Below are 21,534 nucleotides of genomic sequence, written 5' to 3' on the forward strand. Positions count from 1 at the left end.
TATCAATTTCAGTGGGTCTACTCTGAGTAGGACTAGCTTTGCCTACAACCCATCTATATGGTTCCTCCCAGTTGTCACTTAGACCCTTTCCCAAAATCATGCAATAAAATCCAGCAAATAAACTTTTTGAAAGCAGGAAAAGAAAGAGGAAGGGGGAAATCAACACAAAAGAGAACCAACACTGGATTACTTGAAGAGTACACAGATGTGTTGCTTTTAAAGGAGCACTTCTAAACAGCAGTTTAGTGTGGACTCCGTGCTGCTCATGTATGCAGCTCTTTGTGCAACAGCCACACAATGTCATCTTCATACAGTGATAATGATGGGAACATGCCCATGCAGTGCTTTTTGGTGTTGATTGGTACTCACTGGTGCAGAGTACTGTCACCTCTAACTGCCTGATCCTGTAACTTAAAATATGAACCAGACTAGCTTCCTGATGACATGATTGCCTGGGTGATGGGCCATTAAGGGGAACAAAGGAAAGGGGCTCTGTGTAAGACAGTTTTAAGGATATAGCCAGAGTTTAGAGTTGAACGTTGCAATAATATGGGCCAGCAGCAAGCTGGAGCGAGAGTCAAAGCAATGTTTGACTTCTGTTTGAATACAAGGCTACGGCTATAGTAGAAACAAGACCCTTTTGGGGTATTAATGCTGTGACCCTTTTGGGGTATTAATGCTATTGTAGGCTCAGGTTGTATTAATGTGTAAATGAAACATATATAATAAAAACACCACAATTTCTGCTGTGCCTCATTCAAAAAGGAAACATGAACCCTGGGAAAGCACATGGTACCCCTGGAATCTTGCACCACTTGGAGATAGGGGTGGCATGGAACAATATATTTAATTAATTGCTAATACTAGCAGTGGAGTAGTGATACTATAACTTTCACATTTTCTGAACCTGAAAAGAAGTGTGATCATGATTCATGATTTGTTGTTAACAATGTACAGTGGTACCTCGGGTTAAGTACTTAATTCGTTCCAGAGGTCCGTTCTTAATCTGAAACTGTTCTTAACCTGAAGCACCACTTTAGCTAATGGGGCCTCTTGCTGCTGCTGCGCCACCGGAGCACGATTTCTGTTCTCATCCTGAAGCAAAGTTCTTAACCCGAGGTACTATTTCTGGGTTAGCGGAGTCTGTAAATTGAAGCGTATGTAACCTGATGCGTATATAACCCAAGGTACTGTACTTGTTAAAATCCAGTAGCATAAGATGTTTTAAACTACCTAAAATATTTGCCAATATATACCTGTCACTATATTTTCTTGTTTGTTTTAGGGAAGCAACGTGATGGAGGATCAAGACCTTTTAGAAATTGGAATACTTAATTCTGGACACAGACAAAGAATTTTACAGGCAATTCAGCTCCTTCCAAAGGTACCCTTTTGTTTTTCCTGTCCCCATTCCAATGTCATAAGCAAGAGGCCATTATTATTATTATTATTATTATTATTATTATTATTATTATTATTATTATTGCATCATTCTTAAGTACAAAATGTTGTCCTTCCGGGCCTCGCTATCTGCCAACATAATTTTTAGTCCTTGTCACCTGTGCAATGTCTGATTCATATCGGTGCCCTTTTTAAAATAACATTCTGTATAACTGGAGAGACAGCAGTAACATATTCAAGTAGGTTAGTTCTTGGTATGAGCTTTTGTGTGCATGCACACTTCTTCAGATACACTTCTTCAGATACACTTCTGAAGAAGTGTGCATGCACACGAAAGCTCATACCAAGAACTAACTTAGTTGGTCTTTAAGGTGCTACTCGAGGAAAAAAAAATTTTTTTTACTTTGACTATGGCAGACCAACACGGCTACCTATCTAATATTCAAGTAGGTTCATTGGTAGCCTTATGATCCATGAGTTATTCTAATCATCTTTTAAAATCATCCAAGTTGGTGGGCATCACTGCTTCTTGTACATTCCATGGTTTTCCCTCCTTGAGAAGGGAGGAAACCAATCCACATGCACATCAGGATATTAAAACAGAAAGATGACTGTTTTCAGACAATAGAGACTGTGTTCTGGCACTGGGGATGAGTGACAACAACCAGTTTATCCACAAAAGTTCTGGGTCTTGTTGCTTCTCGTTTACTATATAGTGGTTGGAGGTGGGGAAGAGAGAGAGAGATGCAGCAGAAAGGCAGCCTGTAAGTCATCTTTCACAGTAGCTTCCACTTTTTCCTAGAACTCCCCCACCTCACTGTCTGTGCATATGTGCACTCAGTACCTCTGGGGCTCAGAAATCGCCACCATCTCCACCCAACCTGCAATGCCCAGCAAAAGTTAGAATAACTTCCTGTAGTGTCAGGTGTGGGTGATTCTATCCTCCCCTGGCAGCATCAAGGATCAAGGCAGAAGCAAGGAAGTTTGTATTTATGGTTCGCGTGGTGTAAGGCAAAGAATCCAGTCCTTAACTCCATAGGGATGTTGCTCACTCTAAGCCCCTTCCCTTCTTTCCCCAGTAACAGCCTGTGGCCCTATGGGTGGCCTCAGGAGTCAAATGTCTTTGAGCCCTTTGCTCTTGATTTCTAAGTTAGCGATGTGTACGCAGGTATGGTGGCTCTTCTGTGCTCTCCAAGGACATCTCCGCTGGCAATTCCCCCACTCTTCCTCCTTCTCCCAACACCTCATAACTTGGCAGCTCTGAGTTCTGTTGCAATTCAACCCTGTCTCCCTCTTCTTTTGAAACTACTGGAGGAGGGGTGGATCCACCCCCTCCCCCTCCCCCGAGGGAAGCAAAGGAGGAGAAGGGAGTGGTTCCCAGCCTTCCCCTTCAGTCCAGTCCCTGACACTCAGGGAACTCAAAGCAGCCAGGCAGTGCTCCAATACATTAATGATTTTTGAGATCCTTTCCAAGGAGACCTGCAATTCTTTCAAGAAATTTTCACTCTATCTATGTTTATTTGTTTTAAAAGTTTGTAAGATGCTCTGGACAATGCAAACATACTAGAAGCTTGGGGCATATATACTTCTAATAAAACTACATACACATCGTGTTGGTTAAAGTTGCTCTACCTTTGATACTTACGGCTGGATGCAAATATAGAATCCATTCTGTTAACAATTTCCCCAAATATGAGAAAAAATTAATTATAATCTCTCAATGTGGAGTTATGACACATTGCAGACCCAAGCCCAGCAGGCCAGAGGTTACTGTGTGGAGGGGTTTTGAAGTGTAGAAGCAGCAAAAAATGGTGTGACACCAGCTTGGGATCGAAATGACCACAACTTTATTGATTACAGATGTAGGTCAGTTTCGGCATAGGCATTGGGTATGCATCCTGAATCAGCCAACCCAACTGCTGGCTGATAACTCCATCAGGGTCGATCCTGTGGTTAAGGATCCCCTATGATGTAGATCTGTAAGATGATCCTGCCAATATGTCATCTGGGGTGTTCTATGGCCTGTTGGCCCATGTCTGGGCTTTCAGTCAGAACCCAACCACTGGACCCCGTTACTGAGGTTCCCTGAATTTTGATCCTGGATCTGTGGGTTGGGCACCTACCTACCCCATAGCTTTAGACTAAGGATCCAACCAAGTGCCTTTTTCTGCCACATGAGTTGGCCCCTCCATGCCAGCTTGTTGCCCAACCACTCACATCTGCAACCAGTCCCACAGGCTCCAGTAGATGTTCATTAGCCTGGCCTCATTGCCTGTAGGTGATAGATACAAGCCATTTCATTGATACAAGTCCATTTTGTCATAAGTGATAGCAGGATGCCAAACAATGCACTCATCTAACCAGGATACCAAGCAGGACATTGTGCTGTTCACCTTCTTCCAGGCAAGATTGATAGCAACAGTTATGATGCTCCGTGCCACTGCCACCACTCCAAGTACCTGTACCCAAAAATAGACAAGCTTGGGTGCGCCATATGAAGGCCTTGAGATCTGCAGCTGTTGCCCAGATGAGGTCTATGTATTTCTTCTTCTTGACCAGATCATTTTCAATAAGCTGAATAATGAGGGCATCAGGCAGCTCCAGTGCTGTCACCCATGCTGTCAGCCATGGCATTAGATCATCCCAGGGCATGCCCATTTGGCTCATCCAGGTGTTATGTGCTCTGTCTTCTAAACCAAGGTGCTGGCCCCATGAAGTTGATAAAACATGTGCCTGAGCTCAGTGCACTATACTGTGACTATAGATCTATGCCTGTTTGTGGCTTGTACCTGCAAGAAATCATCAACAAGAGGCAGTGAGGCCATGGATCGCAGTGCACACATAGTGCCTATAAGCAAATGATTGGCAATGACCCAGAGCTTTAATGTGAGCCAGGGAAAGGCCCCAGCAGAAAGCCATGGTGGCTGCGCCTACGGTATACAAAAGGAATGTGCAGAAAATACTCTGGAGTCCAATTCACACTCAAGGATGGCTTTTCTAAGGAGTGCTGTGAACTGGCATCTGGATAAGTGAACACTATCTGTGTGCAATAGCAGTGGGATGCCTACGTCAGGCCTCACCTTCAGGAATTTCCTTGTGTGAATCACTGGGCTGAAGTTGGGACATGTCACCATCTAAAGAGAGGTCGCCTTACTGTGCGTACAGTTACCTAACTGCGCTGCTGCACCACACAATGGTAAAAATAAGAATAAAAAGAAATGCAAAAACTGCCAATGAGAAAAAGGTGGTATTGTTGTAACACATGATATATTATGCATATCATTTTCACATGATGCACGTTTGAGATGCACATGCACAAAATCCTTAGATACTTCAAAATCTTGAAATAATGGAGAACATTTCCACCAAACACATAATACTGAATTCATAACTAGGCGAGCTAAGTATGATTTTTTAATTATCACCCATCGTTAGTTCCAAGACATATTGAACTGCATTGGAAATCTGAAACACAGTTGTGCAAAACCCAGTTGCTTTGAGCAGAATTTGACATTTAAAAGTTATAATATTATATAATGAAGCAGCGAGGCCATCAATGCAGTTGAAAAAGTATTTGGTTTTGGTGTCAAGAATCCTTCCTTTTCTATAGAGGTAGCAGGCAAGAGCATTCTGCTTAAGAAACAAGCAGCCATGGAGTCACCAAAAGGCCTAAAGGAAGAAGCCATCAGCCTGGGAATCAAGTGACAGCAGTGGAGGTCATGAAGCTAAGATGTGCTCATGAAAAAGAAGTGCTGAATATAAAATTATGAGCTAAAGAGCGGGGAGGATGACAGCTTGAAAGGCAAGGAAGGAGGCTAAGAATTGTGAGGAAGCTGATAATTTTGGGGGGCAAGGTGCAGAGACACATTGTGAAAAGGCACCAAGCGAAAGTGTCAGTGAATCACGACCCCAAGCCAGTTATGACCACCTCTTCCTTCTTCACCCCACACAGACATCATAAAACACCTGGCACACCAGAAAAGCAACTATGTCCTAACTTTTAAAAGGATCATGCTGTGATTTCTGGATCTTTTATGAGCATTCAGTTGACTTCTGGTCTCAGATTTGTGAGTGTATAAATGAACTGCATAGAATGCGGAGGGTTTTGGCAAAATCAGAAACTATGAAAAGAACAAGACTTAGATGAAGAAGATGATTAGTTTAACCATTAGCACAACTGATTTTTTTAAATGTTATCAAAAAAGTATGACATGGCTTTTGCTATTTGGACCATATTTTAAATTACTGGATGGATGAATCAAAAGCTAGAATTCAAGAAGCAATCCTTTCCACTACTGAGCCGATAAAATGTAATTATTTGCCAGAGTGTTGCAAGAGGATGATCAATATAAGGAAAAGTACATTCAGCACCAAAGAAACCCCTGTAGGGATCTCAAGCTTGAAAATTAGTGCTCCAGTAGAGTCCTGAGGAACAGGAGGGCAGGGATATCAGTAACCTCAGAGCTGTAAACCTTCAAAGCATCTTCCTGAGTTCCAGCAGGAGCAACATACTGAAGGATGTGTGAAAGAGACTCAAAAATCTGTTTTAGGAGGAAGCCTTTGCCTTGTTATATAAATGCAGGTCCAGATTTGTATGCAAAAGGGAACCGTGTAATAAGAGCTCCTTTCCAAGGGGGTATGGGGCCAACTGGGAATTGCAATGCCAGTTAGTGGTTATCGGAAAAGTACTGACTTGCACTTCTCAACCTAACTGCTAAACCTCCTGACATCAAGAAGTTTTGCAAATAATAAAGGAGAAACTTCCACTGAACTTCCACTGGCTGCTGGTAGGGAAAAATATTAAAGCACTTCGTCAAATCTTTTATACCTGTCAGAAAGCAAGGAGGTCTATGCATGGTAGAAGTACCCTTCCAGAGGATGTCCATTGATATTGTGGAACCATTGCCTTGATCCATTCACAATGGGTGTGGTGGCGGCATGTATGTACTGTATGTAGGATGCTTCTGAAATCATTGCCTGCTGAATTTCTCCTTAGTTTTTCAGGTTCTGAATTACCAGAATATTTTTCCAACTAATGTTGGAATCTTTAGCCATTCTGCAGTTTTGTTTTGTTTTGTTTCTGGCTTTTGGGCACCATCTGAAAGCACTTTGCCAAATAACTTAAAAGCTGAGTAAACCAAAAAGAAATAAAGGGCAGATGCCTAACACTTGTCTTCTCAGAAACCTTACAGGTACCCTGCCTCAGATTCCAGCCACAAACAGCCACCATGAACCTCAGTCCCACTGCTCGAAGGACAAGATACCCCACCTAGGTAAGCAAAGTCACCAGGGAGCCATACTTTCCAGTATGGCATCTGAAATTACTCTATCCTTCACTTCTAAGCCACCCAAGAAATGTCAATGGCCACAGAATGTTTCCCATTCCTCCACTGTAATATGTGGACACTGCTTAACAATTCTCCCCTACTTAGCAGGGTCTACAAGTTTTTCTTTCCCTAACCATGGAACACAGAGTAGAGATGCTCTGTACAAAAAGGAGAGTTTTGATGGCTATAAACCCCCAAATGCAGGCAAATATCTACCACAGACAGACTGATGAAGGCAATAAAGAGCAGAGATACCTACAGGGGTGAACTTTAGGTACCCCAGTACCTTAATTGCAACTACTGGCAAATGCCCATTAGTCATTTTTCCTTGTGTGACCTGTTTTCCAAGGTTTAGTTACTCTTCCAACAGTTTGACTCCCCCCCCCAAGGCACACTCCTCCAGTATCTCCCAAGGCAGACAAATGCTGAGTTGCTGTCAGAATGGACTACAGCAATGCTCTCTGTGAGTCTGCCTCTTAAAGATAATGTGTAAATTTCAGCTGGTTCAAGATGCAGTGGCCAGCCAATTACTCAAACATCTGAGCATATTTCTCTGGTCTTTCATAACAGGGATTGTTTCCAGGCTCAGTTTATATTGTTGATTTCAGCCTTTAAAGCCCTAAATGGTTTGTGGCCAAGCCACCTCAGTGCCTATCTTCTCCCATAAACTAGATCAGATTGGCATCTGAGTTCTGTTCACGATCCCACCCTTATATGAGATCAGATGGGCAGAGCCTTTTTGTGGTGGCACCAAAATTGTGGAATACCATCATTGTGAAGTCCCATTGGTACTTTTCTCCTTTAGCATTCAGAAACATTTTGAAGATCTCTCCCCTCATTCAAAAAACAAAACAAACTCAACTCCTCATGCTTTTGGTTTGTCAGTTTCTGTTATCATGCTGTGCTTGGCTTTTATTATGTTGTTTTGGATTTGGTTTTCTCTGCTGATGTTTCCAGTTGCTTTGTTTTCAATTCTTTTCTTTTAGGGCAAGCCCTCACAAGGAGACTTACATTTTTAAAAGTCTCAAGCAGTATAGCATGGAAAAGAAAAAATGTAACAAAACCAGCATCATATAAAATTATATATAAGGAGCCAGTAATATCAAAGGCGATGAGGAGTTTTAAAAAAAAATGTCTTTAAGGTCTGCATTAAAGCTACAAGGGGGGGGGGGCAAGAAGAGCTGTTGGAAGAGGAAGTCCACAAGTGTGGGGCTACCATTGAAAATGCCCTGTCCATGATCCCTGTAGGTCTTAGAGTGGAGCTAGTCCTAGACTTAGGGCCTAGACAGGTTCATATTGGTGTAGGCATTACTTCCAATAACCTGGTCCCAAATTGTCCAGACTTACCTCCTATGCTTTTATAGATCTACTTTTGGGTTGGGGAACTTTAAAGTTTATTTCATGCACTTCAGATTGTTTATATTAATTTATTGAACTTTTAAAGTCCAGCTACTTTATGTGTCCGTGTACAGAAATAAAGCTAAAGATAATCTAATGAGCACCTACTCTGTTGAGTACGCTGTGTTACTCATTCTTCATTACCATCCCCATGTTTCTCTTGTGTCTCCACAGGCAACCAGGCAACCATTCAGAATGCATCTCCAGTGCCATGCAGACCTCAAGCAAGGCCTACAGCAGTAGAATATGGGAAGCCAATTGTGCCTCTGTGGGGTTGCCTTCCTCCTTTGTTTTCTCTTGTGTCTGGAGAGGTTACAAGAGTACATGACAGACTGCAGTTTAACAGATGCAGTTGTATGCAGCTGGAAATGGGGAAAACTGCATCTGTTGCTCACTGTCATGGAGATTACAAAGGCACAAAGGCACACAACAACTATTTTTGAATTATTTATTAATCATACTATAATGAGAAATAAATGTATGTATATAAAAGTGATGTTATGCCTATATTTTAGTGTATTTGACATTAATTACTACAGGTCCCCCCCCAAAAAAAAGGTTTGTTCAATTTGTCTTTAAAAAATATGGCTTTCTTTGTACATTTTAAAAAATGTTTGGTTGGGTTTAGGCCACGGGTGCCAGCTCCTAGGGGCTGAACCCTTTTGGCCCCCCTCTATATTTTTGTGGTATGGACTGGGGGGGCCCTATGCCTCAAAACCACAGAACAGAAGAGCAGAACTGAGTGTGCCGTGCCCCCAGTGACCAGCTGCTCCTCTTGCTCCTCCTGCCATGGAAGGGAAGGAGGGTCAAAGCAGCCTCCTGCGAGTGGCGCTGCCAAGAGGAGGCGGAGTATGAGCTGCCAGTCATTGAGCTGTGTGGCCACCACATTGGCTCCTCCCCTGGTCCTCCTGATGTCACACGCATGGCGTTGGGACGTTGGGATATCATGTGCGCAACATTGTCCTCCCCAATCACCTTTAAAAGCTGGCGCCTCTGGTTTAGGCATTCCTATTTGGTTAATAAGTGTTACTGAAATGTTGTTAAACATTGTAAAGCTTGATTCAAAGAAGCTCATTCTTTGACTAAGAATAAACTTCATAAGAAAACTTTCATAAGAGGAAATCCTCAAAAGAGGACTTTCAGCTCAAATTTGGAGGACATGGGGAATGAAAAGGTCACCTACTTCCATCAGTTTTGTGGGCATAGAGAGGGGGGTGGGAATGTACCACCAATGCCAGAATTTTGGCCAACAACTGGCAACCACCATTGCCTTCTCCCCCACCCACAAAGCTGCCAGGAAAAGGTCACATAATGACCTTGCTCTTACAGGACTTCTAGAGGGGTATTAGCCATGAATGGCAACTATCATTTTTATTTTTGTCGGAAGCTCTCATCTGAGTGACCCTGTGTCATGTGGAGTTATTCTGGGATTTTTGGGAGAATAATGTGATGACTGTCAGGAGCAGCAGTCGTACGTTTCACCCCCACTGACTCCATTCCCCCAAACCTCCCAGACATCCATTCAACTTTGCAGCTGTGAATTGGAGCACAAAATTGTGGAATCTTGGGTTAGCCCTAGTGTCCACTCTCAAAAGTATCACTGTCATCTGTTAGGGTTTTAAAGACTACCGTTGAGAGAAATTGGCAAACCTTTTATACAGTTTTTAGACACTGAGAAAACGTTTCAGAATGCTCTCCTTTCAGCACTTTTTTCTGTAACATCCAAAAGCAGTGAAAATGCTGTGATGGAAATAAAAAAACCTTTCCCATCTAATAGCTTCTGCATCCTTTTCAAGTAACAAGAGTTCTGTTTTTATATACACTGACAGGTTTTTGATACATGAAAAAACAACAGCTGCTATATATATAATATTGAAACAGATTTTAATAAAGAGCTTCTAATATGTTCTTGTTATACAGGTGAGCTTTCCATAGCTGCATTTAATTAACTCTGAAATTATCCGAGTTCTTCCTTTTTAGTGGGTGGGTAGCTGGGGAGAAAACGTCAGTCCAAGCGGGGAGGGAGTCCAACACTAGACAGCTTATTTTGTCCCTGTTTGGTGACAACATCATAATTGGAAGCTGCTTTATCTCAAAGGAGAGGTAAGCCTATCTGGAGATGCAAGGGATTGAAGCTGACTGTACACATGTGAAGCACATGAGCTGCTACTGAGTTATGCCCTCCCCCACCCCCACAACAATATGCTTATATATGTTTGAAACCATAATTCACCTCATTACAGACATTATGGATTATCATTTACCCTTAGACATTTAAAAATTCTTTTCTGTGATCTGAAAAGGAAAGCCAAAATATGTGATATGGAATTGATTACTGTTATCCTGTATACGAGCTAAGAACATTAATAAGTGTATTTGACGGGACATTATATGTTCATTTTTGGAATGAAATAAATTAACTCAGTTATTTGTCTTGTTCTTTTAAAAAATAATGTATATATCTATCTTCTCGTGTTCCATCCACATGTACTCATTTGTTTATACCATTTTCATACAATTTACAGTTTTACCTTTTTCCTGTAACATTATGACTGACTAAGCTAAGGAAATTATTAAAACCATTTTCAAAGAGGAAGGAAGAAACCACCTTCTTTTAAAAGCAGTATTGATTCCTTCTGCAAAAATATATCTCTGCAAAATATTTATTCATAGCATGCATCAACGTGTAACTTTTGTAGTTCTCTTAAATATTCATCTTCAAAAAATAACATCACACATTTCTTCTTTTCTATACAGTATTACACTTTTCTCTTTTCTCCCAGTTACATCATTGAAAATCATTTTATTATGCCGGTTTAAATACTGTTCCTGATCCTAATCTTTTTGTGTATTCCACTTCCCCAGCCCCTCTATTCCTGATACTTACTTCAGAAAATTTCTGAGTCCCGACACTGAAAAAAAAAGTTGTTTCCCTGTTTCCATCTATTTCACAGTGTGCCCTTTCTACCTATTTAACATAGGGATGTCTATAGAGATCTTCGTTCAGGTGATCCAACTACATGTATTTGAAGTGATGCAGATAGCAGCTGTGGGGAGGGCCTGAACAGGCTCTCTTATCATATTTATATTAAAACACAGTTCAAACTGTGAGAAGCATATTTTCCAACAGTCTGAAGCTCATCAACAGGGCAATTTCAGTGAGTTTCTAGAAAATACCCGTTTTCTCAACCAGTTGATTTATACCAACAACCCAGGAGAATAGTTTATGGATGCCATAAGATAATTTCTCTTTTAAAAATTTATTTCCAACTTAAAATAAGTTTTCCTCAATTAATTGCTTTTCTTAAAGATGATTAAGATTAATCTGAATGGCCAGAATCCCTGTCTTTATGGTTTTCTGCATGTGTTTCTCTTTATAAATAAGGGCCCTGGAGACGAAAACTGGCAGTTTAAGTCCTCTTGACTCTGAGAATATGTCATTTCTTCTCACAGAACTCACAAAAGGGGGGATATCCTGTTCTAGGCTATCCCCTTTGGTTGTGTGTGTGAGAGAAATTGGCAGACAGCTCAAGGCTACATTGGTCATCCATTTTTTTATTGCACTGTTTTAACACAGACGTTCTCCAACACTGTGGAAATCGTTAAAACAAGAAACCATTCATAAAAGTACAGTACTGTGAATCTACACTCTGCACTGCCAGATGTCAATAAAGAAGTTTAAAAGCTCAAATGGTCTGACCTAAGAATTTAATCCAGAGAACTATAGTGTTTTCATTATGCAGAAATTAGTCTGTGGAAAGGTCCTTTGGTATCCCTTATTTCTTCTCCTACTCACACACATCCATACATAATAACAAAAACTGAACTTTTTTGTGGGGCGTTTTTATGTTTCAGATGAAACAAATAGGCAACGATGGCTACAGCCCCACCTCTGTAGCAGAGTGGCTAGATTCCCTGGAACTGGGTGATTACATCAAACCCTTTCTGATAAATGGCTATACGTCGATGGACCTTGTGAAAAAAATCTGGGATATTGAATTAATTAATGTAAGTCAATATATTTTTACCTTTAAAAAAACCACCAGTTTTAATCCTTTAAAAATGGTCAAATGAAAATAAATTGTTGTAAAAAAAAAAGCGTAAAGCACCTACTAACTTGTTTGTTTGGTGTGATCAGTATTGATATCTGATGTTTAGACCTGCTTCTTCTGATATGCTCAAGATTCTTCTGTGGTGTAGTTCTTGTATGCAGCATATTGTTGGCCTCCGGCAAGCACATTACTGTAGAGAAATTTTGGAGCCTATTTATCTAAGAGTTTCTTCCTGCCAATTTAAAAAAGAAAACGAAAACTATAATAATATTTTTTTATTTGTTCCCGGCCCATCTGACTGGGTTGCCCCAGCCTCTCTGAGCGGCTTCCAGCGTATATAAAAACATAGTAAAACATTAAACCTTAAAAAGCTTCCCTATACAGGGCTGCCTTCAGATGTTTCCCAAATGTTATATAATTACTCATCTTCTTAACATCTGATAGGAGGGCATTCCATAGAGTGGGCACCACTACCGAGAAGGCCCTCTGCCTGCTTCCCTGTAGCTTCGCTTCTCGCAGTGTAGGAACCGCCAGAAGGCCCTCAGTGCTGGATCTCAGGGTCCAGGCTGAACAATGGGAGTGGAGACACTTCTAAAGGGATACTGGGCCGAGGCTGTTTAGAGCTTTAAAAGTCAGCACCAACACTTTGAATTGTGCTTGGAAACTTACTGGGAGCCAATGTAGGTCTTTCAGGACCAGTGTTATATGGTCTCGGCAGCTGCTCCCAGTCACCAGTCCAGCTGCCGCAGACTGGATTAGTTGTATTTTCCAGGTCACCTTCAAAGGTAGCCCCACATAGAGCGCATTGCAGTAGTCCAAGTGGGAGATAACCAGCACATGTACCACTCTGGAAAAACAGTGCGCAGGCAGGTAGGGTCTCAGCTGTCACGCCAGATGGAGCTGGTAGACAGCCACTCTGGACACAGAATTAACCTGTGATTCCATGGACAGTTTTGAGTCCAAAATGACTCACAGGCTATGCACCTGGTCCTTCAGGGGCAAAGTTATTGCATAATCTTAATCATAAACCAGATCTTCCACTGGTCTGAATAGTTGACTGTGCTGTCTTGAACAGTGTGTCGACTTATTTCCCCCCCTTTCCTCCCTCATAAATTTCAGAATGTTCATAAAGTATTGTTCTTAACATGTGATCCTATCTTTCCCTTTATAGTTTTTTAAAATTATAAAATCACTAATTTCACAACCACACAGACACCATTTAAGTTCACAAATCTCAGTATTCATCTTGTGTAAAAATAACTGTTCCTACTCTCTGGGTTCTTTAATAAAGGTCATACTTTGCTTTGTGGTTCATATAAAATCTGTACAAAGTTTTGTTTGTGAAAATATTTTGTCTATAACATTCATTTCTGTATCCAACACTTTTCCTTTTCTGTTGGTCAGTAACTGTAGGGTCAAATGTCAGCCTGGGGTTTGAAAGGGAGTTTGGAAAATAGTATCAGTGAGACTGAAGCAGATATGTGCTATCATAACAAATGCCTTCTCTCAAGGCCAGCAGAAAAATTTCATAATGAGAAAATGTTTATTTGAACATCTTCACAGGCTAACATGCATTTTGTCTTGTTAGTGGTAAGGTAAAGGGACCCCTGTTAGATCCAGTCGCGGACGACTCTGGGGTTGCGGCGCTCATTTTGTTTTATTGGCCGAGGGAGCCGGCGTGCAGCTTCCGTCTGCTAAATTATGTTGACTTGATTCCTCTCCCTTTACTGAAGTCCTGACTGTTGCATTTTGTGTCACAAGGTCCTGAGAGAGATTGTCGAGAACCTGCTCGACATCCGAAATAATCAGTCTCACACCAAGATGACTTGAAGAAAAAGCTTTGGCTTTAGCCGTGCAATGTTTATTGTGTCCAGTGAAAATAATTCATCCTCTCTCCTCCAGCACAGCGCTTGTTGTGTCTCGTACCCAAAAGTAACAATCAAAAGGAATGCAACCTTGCCCTTGCCCGCAAAACAAAGAGAGTGTTATGCTACGTGAGCCAATCATTTAGTCTAGCATGAGGTGTTCATGTGCTCATCATGCTCTTAGCAATATCTCGTGCTGTAAAATCACTCTGCAATAATAAGAACTCTGCTCATGCTCTTATGTACAAGCAATCATTTTCCCACAAGAGATGACACCTTTTCAAATCAGAGGACTAGGAAAAAACTGTCACAGATCTGTTTTTGTCATCCCACCCCCCAAACTGCTCCTAACAACATGGTTTCTCCAACACTATGAGTAAAAGAAAGAAGCCTGAGAGAAAAACAAAAGCTTCAGCTGCTATTGTTCAAATCTACATTAATGTATTGTTTAGCAGTCCCTTTTCAATTGCTTCCTGTGTAAATTTATGCAGGGTAGCATTGAGAGTTATTTTTAGATTAATACATCTAAAACATTGATTCAAAATCAGCCATTCACATTTAATCCAATGTAGCTGTCCATATAATTATTTGTGCAAGAAGCTGGGGTTGATCCAATTCATGGGATATTCTTCAAGAGAGTTGTGTGAGAATCATGCTAAGTGCTTTAAGGCACTGATTAGCAAAGGCCATGTTTGTGTGCATTGCAGGGTGCTTTTATCATGCTGTAGCACCCTTGCATTTTTGAAACCATTGCTTTCTGACCTTTGTTGTATTTTATCAAAACATGTATCTGTGGAAGTTTGGCCTGCGGTTGCCAGTCAGTTCAGAATACTCCCAGCATCTAAGCTCTGGGGTGGATATATTTTTATGGTTGTAAGTTGTTTTTAATTGTTTTTAATCTTGTAACCCACCCTGGGACCTTAGGGTGAAGGGTGGGAAATGAAGAATGAATGCCATGGGAAATTTAATAAATAGAATGGAAAACAGTGGGACTAGCTGATGTAAGTGGGTGAGCAATATAAGGTTTTTTCCCCTTTATTTGAAAATTTAGTTTTTCCCTAATATTACATATTTCTTTTTCTTCTTCTTTTTTAATTACATATTTCAGTATTATGTTACAATCTAGAACTATCCCTGTGTACTTTTTCACCACTTCCTCTTCCTCTGATTATTTTAGGCCTTTGAATCTTGTATGTTTAATCATCTGATATTCAGAACATGAGAAGGGCTGGCTGCATCAGACCAGCTGCATTTAGTCCAGCATCCTGTTCTCACAGTGGCCAACCAGATACCTGTGGGAAACCCACATGCAGGACATGAGCATAGCAGTACTCTGCCCACCTGTGATTCCCAGCAAATGGTTATCAGAGGCATAATACCTATGGCAGTGGAGATGGAACATAGTCATTGGGGGTACTAGCCATTGATAGCCTTGTCCTCCATGAATTTGTCTAATCCTCTTTTTAAGCCATCCAGTTTGGTGGTCATCACTGGCATATGTTCTGTGCAAAGAAGCACCTTCTTAATATCACTTGGCTTATCATATATGCCAGTCAGCATCATACTGTACAGTATATTTTATTTACTTCAAGTCTAGATTACTGCAGTGTATTCTATGTGGGGCTTCCCTTGCCCTTCATTCAAAAGCTACAGTTAGTACAGAATGCTACAGCATAATTACTGACAGGAGTGAGGCCCTGCCAACATATAACAAATGCACTTAGTTGCTGATTGCTACTGGGCTAAGTTCAGGGTATCAATATTAGTATACAAAGCTCTTCACAACTTGGGACGAGTTACCTGTGAGATCACCTTCCCCCATATATGTCCACTCAACCACTTTGATCTATGGAAGCAGCAGTGTTACAGGTGTCACATAATACCCATTCTGCATTTGAAGGAAATGTTTATACCTCCACAGAAGGTATACTTTTTCCTTGCTCATCCATTTGAGAAATGAGGATAGGGAGAGGCCTGAACTCTCCGTTTTTTATCAATAACAGCAATACTGATTATTACTCCCCCCCCCCGTCAGTATCAGCCAGTGAGCAAGCAAAAGTGATTTTGGGGACCCATTTGCTCTGTCCATTACCCTGCTTTCAGTCCCCATGAGCAACTTGACTGGCAGCTGGAGTAGAGCAAGTTTCCTTCTCCATTTTTGCCTAGAGCAGAAGAGGGGAAAGAGTGCTAAAGCAGAGGAGAGGGGAAAGAAAATTACTAGATGGCAGGATGAGAAATGGATGCTTTCTGTGGCTCAAGTGCCAAACGAAGCTAAATACATATCAGCCCTCCAATGCTTCAAAACAGACAAAGGAGAAGGGGTGTGTTACCTGTTCGTACCTAGAGGAATTATGCTTGTGCACTGGATCCTTGACTTAGATTTTGGAGCACAACGGAAGCTATGCTTAGGGTAGGAACAGACTTTTGCTTTCAACATGTGAAATTTGTTAAAAACTTTCAACAGCTATTCCTTCATACACCAAAGTAATAATTAAGCCAAAGTCACAGCAGCATGGTGTCAAACAGACTATATATTTTCTTCCCCCTTGCCCATTAATCCCTTTTAAAAACACTAAAGACTCTTCCAAGCCCTGAACTTTTGTTGCTCTTTTTATTTAAAAGTTTAATTTGTTTCATTCAGCTATTCTATTTTGGTGCTTTAGAGCCTTTTGAAACAACAGTATCATAACTTACAGGAAGAACCACTGAATTGCTTACATTGCAGCCAGGGACTGATGAACACTTGTCAGCAGGAGGGTGATATTTTCTATCTGTCTGCCATCCACGAATTTATAGGCCTTCTTTTTTCTTCCCTTTCATTCTCAGTTAATCTCCCTTCTGCTGTCCCCTTCAACTGTATTTATTTGCAAGAAAATTTTATATTGGAAGTTGCTGGAGAAGTGAGCACCACCTTGGTTGTAGTAGAGAGTCCTTGGTTGTAGTAGAGAGTATTCAACCGTGTGGGTGTGGGCACATACACTTATATGGGGATCATTTGCAACATTCTATAATGGACTTTAGAGCTTTAATTATATTATTTCCATTATCATGCATATAATAAGCAGAATCAAAATGCTACAATGCAACTGACTGTTGCGGATGATAGAGGGCAAGTTGATTGTTCAAACACATATGCAGAGCGTTTGAAATTACATTTCATTATGTTGCTAAGGAACTAAGTGTGCTATCTCTATTTTCTTGAAGAAGCTGAGCTTCAATTATATGGATTTTCTTTATAGTTTCTAGATTAGATAAATGGTGCATTATATGAAATTCATTTTGATAAAGCTGTTATAGACATATTTGAAAAGACAAATCCTAAATGTCTGGTTTTGCTTTCCCTCACCAGCTGATACAAACTGAATGACATATAGTAATTTCCCCTATCTTTCCCCTCGTCTCCATAATGCTTTGTCAGTGCCTGTGTGTTCGTATTAATCTGCAGTAATCTAAAGAATTGATCACTGATTTCACAAAGATCACATTTGTCCACGTTCTGTGTCTTTTTATACTGGGTGAAAAAGCACAAAGGTTTAGGATCAGAGTTTTCCTTCTAGATAGGCTACCTTCCCAGGTTGATGAACCCCATCTGCAGTGAGTATACCATGCGTATAACATGCTTTAGTGTGTGCCATTCTGTGTATGGAGTGAGGCATATTTTCAAAGGCCCCTGCCGAGAAAAGAAACCCTATAAAAAGGGTAGAATGAACAATATCATTGACTGAATAGGTAATTCAAACAATGACAAGCTAATTTAACATATCCCCATGTGGACACAGCATACTGACAATTGGAGGTTAAAAAAGGGAAATGGAGGTAGTAGAATGGAATGGAGAGTCTGAAATCCTTAAATGTTGCAGTGTAGAGTTCTTCTTTTCAGGATTCCAGGCACTACATTCCATTCCACCAGTACCCTAGTTTTCGGGGGTTTTTTAGTGTCTCACTTGTATTTTTTTATCCTAAATGGCACCATAGACATTCAAGAGATAGGCACCAGCAGACTTAGGAAAACCTGAAATTGACAAAAACATCCATAACAACCCTAAACAGCCCAATGAGGACTGAGCATGCTCTGTAGCCATGGGATCTGGACTAGCCATTTTGGGAAATGGAAAATCGGGTGGGCAGGGGGTATTGAATGGTGTGTTGTGGAGGAGGGCACGGCTGACTTAACTGGAACAGTGAACAGGAGCAGCTCCACACTGCAATATTTTTTATATTTTTTGCAGTTACCATTTGTTTCTTCTGCTATTGTTTCCTGCCCACATTTGCAGCATGGAACTTTCCATTCATCAATCCTTGCATATTATTAGTTGATGTGTATTGAGTAGGTATTATTTTGGGTTATTATTGCTGTTGTCTCCCAGATGTATTGTGTAAAACTAATCATGTTTGCTGTTGCAAGAATGTGTCAAATTAATGAAATGTGGAAATTTAGTACATTTTTGGACTGGCATCTTCGACCATGCTTAACTCTTGAGCTTTCAATAGACATTATTATCTTGTGGTTTGTGATTGTCTATTTGTTACATTTTCCTTTATTCCTAGTTCTTTCTAAAACAGACTGCACTGTTTCTAACTGAAGGCGGGAGTTCAGTGTAAGCTGTGGTAGTTTTTCCAAATCTTCTGCACTGTCGTTTCCTCCCACTTCATCTTAGGTTTCAGCAGGACTCAGAGTCAAAGGAAAGTGGGTGGGGAAAGTTTCTTCAGTAAAAAATGAATGCTGTTCACTATATCTTAAGGCTAGAGAAAAGTTGAAGGGAAGCAAAGCGTGTACCTTGCAGAAAAGCTTTGCTGGTGCACTCTCAAAAATAAAAATCAGTCATTTATTTTTTGAGCCTTGCTTCAGCAGCTAAGCTGCTGAGACATGATGATCTGTGAAAGATTCTGATGGATGCCAATATTTCTGCCAAGCTGCAATCTTGTGCACCCTGATTTGGAAATAAGCTTGTCTGGAGGCTTACTTCCAAGTTAACCTTCATAAGAACAAGGAACTTTGGGACAAACTGCATTGGTGGGAGCTCATCCACACTTTGCTTTGTCGCATAATTTTGTTCCATTTGTTCCGTGACTTTTTTGGTTTCTATTTTATTCGTTTACCATTGAATGAGAACAAACGTAAATTTGCAGAAAGCCCAGTTGACATTTGTTCCAATTCAGCACTAAACAGCAGGTTTTCCCAGGGAAAGCAGCAGGAGAAAAGGAAAACCTCTTGGACCCGTGCCTAGAAGTCATAGACCAAATACAAGTGTGGGTGAGCCCTTAGCATAGGAGCCAACTCCTAGGAGCCGTGCGGGCTTTGGCATCACAATCAAATATTTGATGGGCCAGGCACCCGCAAAGTTGATGGGCATTACCATTCAAATAGTGTGCATGCACCATGTCCTGTGATCAATTATGCAGGGAGGGGTTTACCTGGGCCCCCACAATATTTCATTCAGGTTGGCACCCCTGGCCCTTAGCTGGTTCCTCCTAAGCTGCAAATACAGTGTGAGTCTTTTAAAAGAGGCCCCGTGGATACAGAGTACACATCTTCCACGGGGCCTCTTTTAAAAGACTCGCCCTGTATAAGGAAATAATCAACAGTGAAATATGCGTATTTCAAGTGACCCAGTCTCAGGGCATGGAAAAGAAGGCAAATGGAAGAGAATGAAATTATACAGAACTAAATTAGCACAGATAATTGCAGTGACTCAGACAATTATGAGGTATCAGGTGTAAAAACAATATATAATCAGTGATTTGTAAAGCAGGATCCTTCAAGCAACTGAAAGAACTGGCTCAGTCATTCAAGCATGGATCTTTTAGGTTTACTCAGTGCTGAATGCACCTTTAAAAAAAATTCAAGCTCAAAACAGGAGACAATGGATCATAGGGACCCGTGTAACCAGGCAAATTGTAATTTGCAGTTCTGTACTACCTGTGAAATACATTACCATGGGATGGTGTTAAAAAGCAAGGAGTGGTTTAAGATGAAGAGTTAAAGTCATGAAAATCCAGCATAAACTCGTAGCCATGGTTAGGGGATGCAAGCCGTCCTCAATGTATCTAAAGCTCTTGTACCAGAGGAAATGAATCTCTATTAATCTCTTTATCCATAAATTGTCCTTTGGTCTCACACTTCCTCTGAAGCATCTGACTACTTGAACAGATGGACCATGCAAACATTTGGCATGGCTCCTTTTTCTGCTTTAAGTGTGTGTGCTAAATCTTCCTATTCTTTTTTCTTGAAGAAGATGCAGGTATTTTTTTTATAACTGTGCAACCTACTTTCATGTGGATATTCCACCCCCTCTGTTTTTTTAAGCAAGTAATTTCCCCCTCTCCTTCCTGAACACCATTACATTCTGAAAAATTGCACTTGGTTGCTGAACCTGCTGATTGGCAGCAATTGTAAGCTGTGACAATCAAAGTTGAGTATTTTGGGTGCCTATTGTGTTCCACTTGAAGAATGCTGCCCTTATTCTATCATGCTGTGGCTATGGCAATAGAAATTATGCACCTATTAAGTGAGGTATGTATCTTGTTACACAAACTGTCCCAATTATCCCAAGCAGATAATACTTTCCTGGAAATGTCCTGATGGAATGTTCCATTGTTCGACAACAAATTGACCTGACATACTGCCTAATGCATTATCATAAATCTTGCTATTTAGAGAGCAAGCTCCCTTCAAGGGTTCAGCATGGGGTGTTCCTATGGGGGAAATACAGAATCAGACTCAGGGCGAATGTAGAGTTTCTACTGCCTCTACATAAGCTAAAAAAAAGCCTCCCTTTACAGCCTACAATCCATCATACAATAAACTGATAAAATAAATAGTCTCTAAATGGTTTGTTGCCCTAGGCAACCACTGCCTACAGTATATTTGAGCAGCTCTGAATAAAGTATCTGCGCTTTATCTTTTTAACCCTTTACCGTTAAAGAACAATGGGGGGATATAATGTGAAGATTTTCTTCCAGACCTAAATAACAAACATTTTCACATAATTTTAGTTCACCTTTCATGTTCTTGTTGATTGACATAACCTGAAATGAGATATATTTCATACATTTAGACTCTGACTTTCTTCCTATATACATAAGAATGCAAAATGTCACAATGCTCTAAGTTTGCATGACCACCAATAGGTGGCCTTGCCAACTGCAGTGTGAGGATTGTCAGCCCAGCCCAAGCAAGCTGCTTAAAGGATGTGGGGAGGTGCACAGTAGCATGAAGGTGGAAGGAACTGTGGGGAGATAGTAAGGGGGTGGGAAAAGCCACAGTAGGTGGGTGAGGTAGAGAACTGGCAAAAGAGACAGGGGGCTAGCAAGGAAGTCAAGCAGAATAAGCAGGGTCAGAGTGTTTAGTTAAGAAAAAAACAAATAAATTGGCAGACACTAAAAGCCTGCAGTTGCAATGTAGCAGCCCAGCCCTATACTGCAAATAACACAATCTGACAATTCAGATTTGAATACACTGATATACCTATAACTACACCTTTTTAACAA

General features: G+C 40.8%; 1 protein-coding gene and 1 long non-coding RNA gene across 11 annotated transcripts in view; one reads left to right on the plus strand and one right to left on the minus strand.

Annotated features, from left to right (window-relative positions):
- The window catches only part of LOC308595513, a 28,529-nt gene extending 11,580 nt beyond the window's left edge, over positions 1 to 16,949 (minus strand). Inside the window, exons 1-2 of the long non-coding RNA XR_014012073.1 lie at positions 16,762 to 16,949; positions 12,244 to 12,368 (exon numbers count right to left, since the gene is read on the minus strand). This is a non-coding gene — a long non-coding RNA (uncharacterized lncRNA). The remainder of the gene's footprint in view (positions 1 to 12,243; positions 12,369 to 16,761) is intronic.
- Positions 1 to 21,534, plus strand: part of ANKS1B (ankyrin repeat and sterile alpha motif domain containing 1B) — a 337,482-nt gene that overhangs the window by 197,060 nt on the left and 118,888 nt on the right. For all 10 annotated transcript variants that reach the window (XM_081209629.1, XM_081209637.1, XM_081209638.1 and 7 more), the window contains 2 exons: positions 1,286 to 1,384; positions 11,982 to 12,134. In XM_081209629.1, the coding sequence (XP_081065755.1) occupies positions 1,286 to 1,384; positions 11,982 to 12,134 (252 nt within the window). The remainder of the gene's footprint in view (positions 1 to 1,285; positions 1,385 to 11,981; positions 12,135 to 21,534) is intronic.

This window comes from Podarcis bocagei, assembly GCF_964188305.1.
Source record: "Podarcis bocagei genome assembly, chromosome: 10".
In the NCBI taxonomy this organism is placed as follows: domain Eukaryota; kingdom Metazoa; phylum Chordata; class Lepidosauria; order Squamata; family Lacertidae; genus Podarcis; species Podarcis bocagei.